Source organism: Diorhabda carinulata, chromosome 3, assembly GCF_026250575.1.
Source record: "Diorhabda carinulata isolate Delta chromosome 3, icDioCari1.1, whole genome shotgun sequence".
NCBI lineage: Eukaryota > Metazoa > Arthropoda > Insecta > Coleoptera > Chrysomelidae > Diorhabda > Diorhabda carinulata.
In genome coordinates, this window is record NC_079462.1 from 1,882,365 (window position 1) to 1,893,775 (window position 11,411).

The window sequence follows — 11,411 nt, forward strand, 5'->3', positions numbered from 1 at the left end:
GTATTAGGAACAAAATTATCGTTATGAATCGTTTGGTTTGTTTGAATTCACATTATTAAAAAATTATATATACCCATAACCTTGTCGACTTTTAATTATTTGCGTTAAAAATAACAAAAGAATAAGTAATGGTTTTATCAGATTTAAGTGAGGACACAAACTGCCATATTAATAATAAATCTTAATGAGTGATCAAATTCTTAATTGTTTTGACTTAAGTTTGTTCACGTTGATTGATAATGGAAGAATCGTGAGTAATTGATGGGAAAATTTGTATACAGAGTCTCGCAAATTTTTAATTAAAATAAATAAAAAATTGATTGTTTTATGTAAATGCAGCATAAATAATTTATATAATCTCATTTCCACGTAACGAACACCATTATTATAAATAATTATTAATTACTATAAGCTAATATGTCTTAGTTTTACGTTTCCTAAATTTCCTTATTACTTTCAAAGTCTGGCAACGCTGTTTATATATATCATCTTCTACTTCTACCATTCGCGCTTCACCAATTTCGAACGGTGACGTAATTGTTTCCTAAATAAATAATTATCAAAAAAATCTTTGAATTCTCCGTCAGCGTACAAAAATCTGATAAGTCGATATCATTGGATAAAGATCTGATGTTAACAATTCCATGGGATTTATGAATCTAACCTTGTTAAATGGCAGGAAATTGCAGTACTTTTATCTCGTAAATGTATCGGCCTATTGTTTAAATACAAATTACTCATCAGGTAGTTAGAAGAGGTATTTTGAATTCGGGGTTGTTTAGAATAAATATATTCGAGGGTATTTCTCACCCTTATATGTAAGACGTGAAGTTTTATACTCGGTATTTTTCGGCGTACTTCGTTTCCAATATGGCGTAAACGGTTTTTAATTTTATTTCGCTTGAAAATACTATTTACGTATCTTTCAGTTCTATTATTTTATAATTTATTTTTTTTATAAATAATCGGTATATTTTTTAATATACTTTTCGTTTTTTTGTTTTTTATTTTCTGTTTAATGAAAACTTTCGTTTGAGTACATTTGATAACGGGAACGACTCGGATACAATCGACTGAAGTGACTATGCATCCGCTTCTAAGTATACATAAGCTAATTTTGTTATCGTTATTAAATCTTTCATTATTATGATAAGATAATTAGAAAAAAAATGAGTAATTAAATGTATTAATGACACTATGTGAATGTTTTCGTTGAAAAAAAAAATTAAGTGACCAATCTGTGAGGTCCTGTATGCAACAGACCGTTGAAGAAGGACATCTGCGATCTTCACGCTAGGAAGATTATTTTTTTTACATTCGGCCAATTATTTTCGAGAAGGTATCCATTGAATCTTTCTTATTAATTAATTTGGTCGGCTATGTTGATGTTCCTTTAACGAGAAAAAAAAATCTCGTAACCCCACTTTTGGGATATATGAATATAAAAGTTATTTCTTCATTTGGTCATCGTTAGTAGTATTCTAAAGCAAGACGATGGGAAATTTGGTTATTTTCGAAACATTGTTTTCTGAAAAAGTGAGTTTCAACTATTTTTTTTAGGATTATCGTGAAATGTGAAGTGTCTTATTGGTTAGTAAGAAAAAGAAGAAGAAGTGAAGTGATTTATTCGTAATTTTAGTGTTCTATGGATATTTCGAGATGTCAAATAATAAAAAATCCACAATTCCATTCATAGTCAATGTATTACATCCGGCAACAATGTCAAATTAATAGAAATATTGAAATATTAAAATAAAAACGTGTTTTTTGAGTGGAAAAAAATATTTTTCTTATCAATATCGTTAATTATTCTTAAAAATAAATATATTTCAGATTAAAATAATCCCGATTTTGTTAATTGCGATATTAGTTAAGGAAACCGAAGCCGACGACGACGATTTCAACGTTCTGTATAAAAATGGCGCGTACGAATTTGGTTACAATAACCCCGATTCGTACCATTACGCGCAAGGAAATAGACAGAACGTCGTTAATGGAGAATTCGGAGGAAGAAATCCAAAAACAGGTAATTAAAAACAATAAAAACACGTTACAAATTTATCTATTAACAATAAAATCCCCTCACTAACCGCAGATAACAATTTATATAATTTGCTACGTTGCCACGTTTAGTTTTATTTTTCAATTATAACGAAATAAATACGAAATGTTTTGAAAATTAATTTTGATGATTATAAAATATATTAATTAGTATTTTTTTTTAATTAATGTTATTATACATGTGGTGTAGATAATACAGTTTATAAAAACACGTTACAAATTTATCTATTAACAATAAAATCCACTCACTAACTGTAGACAACAATTTATATAATTTGCTACGTTGCCACGTTTAGTTTTATTTTTCAATTATAACGAAATAAATACGAAATGTTTTGAAAATTAATTTTGATGATTATAAAATATATTAATTAGTATTTTTTTTTAATTAATGTTATTATACATGTGGTGTAGATAATACAGTTTATAAAAACACGTTACAAATTTATCTATTAACAATAAAATCCACTCACTAACTGTAGACAACAATTTATATAATATGCTACGTTGCCACGTTTAGTTTTATTTTTCAATTATAACGAAATAAATACGAAATGTTTTGAAAATTAATTTTGATGATTATAAAATATATTAATTAGTATTTTTTTTTAATTAATGTTATTATACATGTGGTGTAGATAATACAGTTTATAAAAACACGTTATAAATTTATCTATTAACAATAAAATCCACTCACTAACTGTAGACAACAATTTATATAATATGCTACGTTGCCACGTTTAGTTTTATTTTTCAATTCTAACGAAATAAATACGAAATGTTTTGAAAATTAATTTTTATGATTAGAAAATATATTAATTAGTATGTTATTATACAGGTGGTATAGATAATACAGTTTATACAGCTGGACCAAGGGGATTTCGTCCTAGAGGTAAAAACATAATTAGAAAGTACGATTTGAACCAATCAGGACCTCGAGCTGTGGGATCAAAAGATGATCCTCTTTTTGATCCATACGAAGATCCGAGTTACAATTTTTCTTTCAGAACTAAAACGTACAACAGAGACGAAAACTCGAACAGGTAGGTGATTAATCGCGATGGCGGTACGAATAATCAATTTTTCGTCGCTTTTAACAGATTAGGAGACGTATCCGGTAGGTATTCGTACACGGATGATGTAGGGGAACGGCATAACGTCGAATACATCGCCGGCAAACGGACAGGTTTCCACGTGAAAACCCCTTTTCCAGACTCGAATCCCCGAGCGTACGGTCCGCTTTATTTCAGAGGCCGAGGCAGACCGATTCCGAGAGGTAGAACCTCGATACAAAGGGGCTTAGACGGGAGTTATAAGTAAGATGAAAAAAAAAAATAAAAATTTGGTTACGAATTACAGGAAACGTTATTTCAGATTCGTTTCCGCCGGTCCAGATCAGAGACGTACCGAAACTAGTGATTCCACGGGACACGTTAGAGGATCGTACACTTATCTGGACGATAAAGGCGTTCAACATTCAGTTCATTACATAGCAGGACCTGAAACTGGTTACAGAGTCCTTAAAACTGTTAAAGGTCCACATCTACCTACAGTATTTCCGTTCAATCGTCCTGAAATCGTTCCTCCGGACTTTTACGATTATAACGATGGGGATGTTTTCGATACGGCCGCAACTGGACATGGCAGACCTGGCGCTAGACCTGCCGAACCTGATGGCGCAACTACCGAAGATGATAACGGTATGGGAAAAGATGGTGATGGTTTTGGTGGGGTAACTAGACCTGGAGGAAGCAGACCTTTTGGTTTCGGCGATAAAAAACCTTTGGATGAGGCTAATTCCGGTTACGAGACCGATTTCGATGACCTCTTCGGTGATACTGGTGGTAAAAAACAAGCCGGAAACGACGGAACTGGTAAAGGAAACGGAAACATCGCTGGAAGTTCTAATAAACCTTCTGAAGATGATTTCTCCAAACCTTCCAATGAGTATATTCCTCCTGGAGAAGAAGGACAGTATGGAAACCAAGGAAATGGCGTTGGAAGAGGAAATGGGAAGCAACCGACGACTACAAGACCGTCTACAAGTGGTGTAGGTGGTTCGGAAGGAAGTGACGATTTAGGATTGTTTGGAAGTGGCACTAAAGGACCTAATTCGGCCGAAGGAAATAAAGGTCCGTTTATAACGATCGAAAATCCTGGTAAGGAGTGTCCGAGATGTCGAGGAGCTTTAATAACTAACGTGGGGGATAGTTATCTAACGGTACCACCTGGAGTTTCAGTTAGAGCTCACGTTCAAGCTGTTGATTTGTTACCGTACAGTTCAAGATTTCCCAGACCGAGCGATCAATACAAAGCGGATTTGGCTCTCGAGACCGAGCAGTTGAATTCCGGGAAAGATAGGATTGTTGATGAAATTGGAGATGATGCGGCAACAACGGAAGAAACGACGACGGAATATTATACGACGACGATGTTGCCAAGTAATTCGACGGAGACGTAAACATGGTAAGTTGGAGTTTATAGAGGTTCGTTGTACATATTTTTTCACTTTCATTTTTATTCATTTATTCAAAATTGTATCATATCCACGAAAATTATGTTTGTTTGAGTGTAAAGAAATCTGGCAACATCGCGTTTATGTATAACCTTCTATTTGTGAAACGTGTATTTTCAATTTTATTCTTATAATATTTCAGGTGAAAGTAATTCATTTTGAACTATTAATTTTGGGTATTTTTTGGTTAAAAATTTTAAAACAAGTAAAAATATTCACGTTTCGACCTATTTCGGTTTTTTAAAAAACCAATTTTTAATCGAAAGAGACCCAAAATCAAAACGATTTATCAACAAAAATTGATAAAAACGTCTAAAAATGAGAAATTAAATAATTTTCTTAGTATATTCAATTCATTTATAGATAATGATTGAAAAAGTAAAAAAAATTGACTTGATTTGTATTCAGCAAAGTATAAAAAAACTGGCAACACCGCGTTTATACATAACGTTCGACCTGTGAAACAGCTGATTGAATCTGAACGATTATCTCCCCGCACCATGTTGCCGTATGTTTTATTTTAGTTGAGTAAACGTGTATCAATTTTATTCTTATAATATTTCAGGTGAAAATAATTCATTTTTGAAATTATTTATTATGAATAAAGTTTGAATTTTGGATATTTTTTGATTAAAAATTTTAAAACAGGTAAAAATATTGACGGTTCGACCTATTTCGGTTTTTTAAAAAATCAATTTTCAATCGAAAGAGACCCAGAATAAAAACGATTTAGCAACAAAAATTAATAAAAACATTTAAAAAATGAGAAAGTAAATAGATTTTTTAATATCTATAACTCGTTTATAGATAATGATTAAAAAAAATTTTCTCGATTTTTATTCAGCAAAGTATAAAAAATCTGGCAACATCGCGTTTATGTATAACGTTCGACCTGTGAAACAGCTGATTGAATCCGAACGATTTATCTCCCCGCGCCATGTTGCCGTATGTTTTATTTTAGTTGAGTAAACTTGTATTTTCAATTTTATTCTTGTTAATATTCCAGGTGAATATAAATCATTTTTGAAATTATTTATTATGAATAAACTTTTAATTTTGGATATTTTTTTATTAAAAATTTTAAAACAGGTAAAAATATTGACTGTTTGACCTATTTCGGTTTTTTAAAAAATCAATTTTCAATCAAGAGACCCAAAATCAAAATTTTTTATCAACAAAAATTGATAAAAACGTCTAAAAAATGAGAAATTGGATAAATTTTTTAATATCTATAACTCAGTTATACATAGTGATTAAAAAAATTAAAAAAAATTTTTCTCGATTTTTATTCAGTAAAGTATAAAAAAATCTGGCAACATCGCGTTTATGTATAACCTTCTACCTTTGAAACAGTTGTTTGAATCTGAACGATTTATCTCCCCGCGCCATGTTGCCGTATATTTTATTTGAGTTGAGTAAACTTGTATTTTCATTTTTATTCTTATAATATTTCAGGTGAAAATAATGCATTTTTGAGCTCATTCATTATAAATGAACTATTAATTTTGGGTATTTTTTGGTTAAAAATTTTAAAACAAGTAAAAATATTCACGTTTCGACCTATTTCGGTTTTTTAAAAAACCAATTTTCAATCGAAAGAGACCCAGAATAAAAACGATTTAGCAACAAAAATTAATAAAAACATTTAAAAAATGAGAAAGTAAATAGATTTTTTAATATCTATAACTCATTTATACATAATGATTCAAAAAGTAGAAAAAAATTGACTTGATTTGTATTCAGCAAAGTGTAAAAAACTGGCAACACCGCGTTTATATATAACGTTCGACCTGTGAAACAGCTGATTGAATCCGAACGATTTATCTCCCCGCGCCATGTTGCCGTATATTTTATTTGGGTTGAGTAAACTTGTATTTTCAATTTTATTCTTGATAATATTCCAGGTGAATATAAACTATTTTTGAAATTATTTATTATGAATAAACTTTGAATTTTGGATATTTTTTGATTAAAATTTTTGAAACAGGTAAAAATATTGACGGTTCGACCTATTTCGGTTTTTTAAAAAACCAATTTTCAATCGAGAGACCCAAAATCAAAACGATTTATCAACAAAAATTGATAAAAACGTCTAAAAAATGAGAAATTGGATAAATTTTTTAATATCTATAACTCATTTATACATAGTGATTAAAAAATTAAAATAAAATGACTTGATTTTTATTCAGCAAAGTGTAAAAAAACTGGCAACACCGCGTTTATGTATAACGTTCGACCTGTGAAACAGCTGATTGAATCTGAACGATTTATCTCCCCGCGCCATGTTGCCGTATATTTTATTCGAATTGAGTAAACGTGTATTTTCAATTTTATTCTTGATAATAATATTTCAGGTGAAAATAATTCATTTATAATAAATAACCTTCATATACATTTAATTATTTTCATATAAAACCGGTTCAATGACCTCTATTTTTTTATATCGACTGATACCTGACGAATATATATTTTTGCACATATTAATATTTTCCATTTATATGTAAATTTGAAATATGTAAAATATTTAATAAATTATTTATTCAAATCTAAAATAATCTACATTTTTTCATAATTTCATCCATTATACCTATTTTCGGACTCCTATCTTAACATGTGAAATTTTTGTGGGGCATTGGCAACCTCGCGTTTAGCGAAACGTCAAGTGAAGTCGCCTATTTAGGAATAAATGAATTTATGAAATAAGTATAAAATATACTGGAAATAAAATTAGTAAAATGGAATCAAATATCGAAATGAAACGGATACGTTGTAAAAATATTTTTATTGTTACCAAAGTTTACAAAAAAAACGTTTCAAAATTTCACCCACTACCACAATCGAGTGAAATAATCAAAAAGTAATTAAATTCACTTTAAATATACATTTTAAAATTCACCCGGAAATAGCAGTAGTTCAAAATTTTATTTAATACATACAGGGTTTCCCAAAACTATCGAGACGAAATCAAAGTTACAAAAATCGTACCTTGAGGAATACGAAAACTGTAATTCAAAATAATTTCATACACTACGAGGGTTTTTAGAGATAGGATAACCTCAAAAATTTCAAACCCCTTCAGAAACCACGAAAAAATCGAATTGTATAAAATCAGGAGATCGTGGTGGCTACCAAGACAGTGAACGTGTTGAAATATTAAAATTTATCAAAAATAACTTCCCGTGATGTAGTTTTTATACCCCTTTACCATCCGTAATTATTATTATATTCCCTTGTACGAAATTTTTTTTTTTTTAGAAAGCCCTGTATATATTTTCTTCTTCAAAATAATCTCAAATGTGGATAATGATAAGCGTAGTCCTGGAAGTAAGGATGATAAAAAGGATATTCCAATAAAATATTATTCGCTGGGATTAATCTGTAACCAGAAATTATTTCGTATTTGTTTTCATGTTTCAAATTCAATTCTTTCAAATCATCGGTGATTTTATTCGATTTCAATTTCTCCTCATCCACTTTGGACTGATCTGGTTCCATCAATTTCATATTTTCTTTATCTAAAAATTATCGTGAACCTTAAATTTAATTTCCCCTGTATATTTCTATCGATTGACGTAATATCGATTCTACAAACGCGTTTTTTTTTCCGATACATAGAATTCCATATTTATAACATTGTCAAAAATAGTTCACTGATTCAATAGTTATAGTTCTATGACAGCTGTCAATTTATACACATACAAACCTTGAATTATTTCGTTTTTTTCTTGGATATCTTCCTTTTTAAGCGCGGTTACAAGTATTGGCTGTCCAGGTTTGCCGTTTAAATCAACAGATTCTATTATTGGGATGATAGGCAGTGGCTCGAGACCAAGTGCTTTACCATCTTTTATTGTATAAGAATATTCGTTGCCATTTTGATTAACTTTTACCGAAGATAAAGAAGAATTATCATCGAGCGGAATAGAGGCGGATAATACTACTACTAGCGAAGAAAAGAAAACAAAAATTTGCTGGAAAAATAAATGATATTTATTATATTATCATTCTAAATGCGTATATGCACGGTAACAATTTACGAGAATTCTTTAAACGTTGTATTGGTTTTAAAGTTTGGCAACATTGCTAGAATATGATCTCATACTTGTTTCTAACCAGTTAGTAATAAACGATAGACGTACAACATTGTTGCCAAATGCAAATGTTGACCATCTAATATAACTGTAATACTTACTATTAAATATTAACGTATCATAAAACGTAGAAAATCGAGTAAATTTATTTTATTTTCTGGTTATTTGATAACGATCAGATTGAATTCAATAATATGAATATAATTATATTTTAAACGTATACGCTAGTTGTATACATAGGCAACGCTGTAAAGTAACACGAATAGTTTGAACATCGACTAAATGACATTTAAATAGGTGAATAGCCCTGGCAGCCGAGGCCTTTTCTAACCGTAATTAGAAGAAATCTGAATAACTATAAAAACAAAACGCCATATTGTTTTTAATACAAGTAAACAAAAGTTTATTAAATGAAGATGTTGTAAAAAAAATAGTTTTTAGTGTACAAGGGGCGTAGAAAAACTTTAATAAACTATTATATTAAAAACTTACCGTTTTCATTGTACGTTTCGTGGTAATTGCAAACTGATATTTGCTCAAGCGAGTTTATACTTTTATAGAAGGTAAAAACAAAAAATAAAACCTTTCAAGACTTCAATGCGCATCTCGAACTACGTCTAGAGTATATAAAAATTACCGTAGACATTTTCCTTTTAAACGAATCTTGTACTTTAGCTACATAAAAACAAATCAACGTAAAACTGCATGTATCCAAAGAATATTTGTTAATTCCACCGCGGTAGCGTCTGTATACCACAAAACCACGTACGTAAAATTATCATTATCACTTTTTTTAATGGTTTAATGAAAATTTTTTGATGCAAGTTTAATTGAATCGATAGATATAAATAAAATATTTATGTAGAAATAAATATTTTCTTGTTTTCTTTTTGTTTTTGGTGGAAAGAACGGTCGAAGAAACAGGTTATTCTTATATTTTTATATGGAAAACTAGTAGAACCAAACAACTGTGAGGAATTCTTGTGATATTTCAAAAAAAAAAAAAAACTATTGATGTACAAAATTTTAATTTCATATATACATATAGATTCTAATCTGTTTCAATTTTAATTTTATTTGGGTGATTTCTTGAACGTTTATCTCGATCTTCCGGTCGTTGACTCGGAATGTCAAGGTCTCTTGCATACGGCTATTCTTCTAGTCGTTTATCTGCACTTACTGCTGATACAGTGACGTACACGAAATTATCCACTGCAGAAATATATACATATATAATTATTACATATAATATTTCACAAATATGTCATTTATATGAAATTTATACAAAAAATAGCAATGAATTATTATCATAACCTAATTTCGTCAACTACAAGTAATAGTTACAGTTAAATGGATAAAAAAGAAGATTTTGACGTAGTCGTATGTCAAATCACATTCGAACAACGTTGCCAAACATTCCAAATAATACAGAAATCGAAGAAAACTGTGATATAGAATCGTTTGTACTAAAGTTTTTATGGAAGTTGCGAAAAGAATACAAATTAATTTAAATAATTTTGTAAACGTCTGCTTCCTATATATTCTCATCACGGTTTTAAACGAAAGTGATATTTTACGAAATTAGGTTGACGCTTTTGATCCTCGTAATTTTTTAGTGTCTACTCATTATTCATATTAGGTAAATGTTTATATGTGGCAATAATTGTTATTTCGTAAAATTAGATTAAAAAAGAAACGAAATATGTCCTGATTATTTAAAAAACGTACTCAAAGTAAACGATATTTATTAGATGTATAAAGTAAGCTATGGAAGTGACGTCATATCCGACAAACGCGCTAAATCGAGTCGTGGCTACTGTTACTTTACCGTGTACATAAATAATCACTGTTTTTTGATAAATCGTCGTTTTATTAGGAAATTAGTTTAAAAAACTTGACGATTTGATTTATTTCCATATATACTAATGAAAAAATGAAAATTGTCAATGTCAAAATATATTTTGATGAATACGTCAATTCTTTTGAAGATAATTTTCTATCTAAAATGAAGTCAATTTATCAAGAAAAATTTTAAAAAGTTAGGTATTGATTTAATTTCATTTTTTTTTTAATAAAATGAAGAGTTTTGTCAAGTTACAGTAATTCTAATATTTATTAAATTCAATTTTGTATCTGCTTTTAATTAAAAATCATAAATATCCTGCCATTTTCCAAAAAAAAAACAAAAAAATATAAAATTTGTTTGTAGAATAAATAATATTTCCGTTGTTTGGAATCTTAGACACAACCAATATGAACGTAAATAAACTAAGGTTATATCGGCAACATTTCATATTTTATAAACACGATAAATAAGAAATAATACGTAAAAATAGTAGATTAGAGATTTTAAAAAACTATTACATCGAATATTCCCGAAAAAAAGTGATGAAACATTTTAAAAACTATTCGATTGTTATAAATGTCAAGTGTCGAATTGAAACCTTATGACTAATGCTTTATATAGCTATCTCTTTTCAACATAACGAAGTAATAATAAGACATGAATATAACGTATGTCTTTACTTAAGTTCACGTAACGTAAATCTCAGTAGATATATTACAGGTCGTATTAGGGCACAAATAAATTTTATTTTTGTTTATATTTAGTAGATTTTATGTATAAAATCTGGTTAATTTCGTTTTTGAATGTACCTAACGGCGTTCGACACCTCGTATTTCCGTATCGTGGTCTTTGACACTTCCCACAACAAACGGACCGTTGACCACCGCCGGAGAAGGTC

At 29.5% G+C, this 11,411-nt stretch overlaps 2 protein-coding genes across 2 annotated transcripts; one reads left to right on the forward strand and one right to left on the reverse strand.

Moving 5' to 3' along the window:
• The first annotated feature begins 1,494 nt into the window (after nucleotides 1-1,494).
• LOC130891455 (collagen alpha-1(II) chain) lies at nucleotides 1,495-6,218 on the forward strand. The gene is made up of 5 exons (XM_057796219.1): nucleotides 1,495-1,536; nucleotides 1,834-2,026; nucleotides 2,900-3,104; nucleotides 3,162-3,377; nucleotides 3,436-6,218. The coding sequence occupies exons 1-5, from the start codon at nucleotides 1,495-1,497 to the stop codon at nucleotides 4,520-4,522; spliced, it is 1,743 nt and encodes a 580-aa protein (XP_057652202.1). The 3' UTR covers nucleotides 4,523-6,218.
• Nucleotides 6,219-7,380: 1,162 nt separating this feature from the next.
• Nucleotides 7,381-9,550, reverse strand: LOC130891977 (uncharacterized). The gene is made up of 3 exons (XM_057797117.1): nucleotides 9,160-9,550; nucleotides 8,280-8,547; nucleotides 7,381-8,091 (listed from the first exon to the last, which is right to left on the reverse strand). Exons 1-3 carry the CDS (start codon nucleotides 9,166-9,168, stop codon nucleotides 7,856-7,858), a joined length of 513 nt encoding a protein of 170 aa, XP_057653100.1. The 5' UTR covers nucleotides 9,169-9,550; the 3' UTR covers nucleotides 7,381-7,855.
• Nucleotides 9,551-11,411: the final 1,861 nt, after the last annotated feature.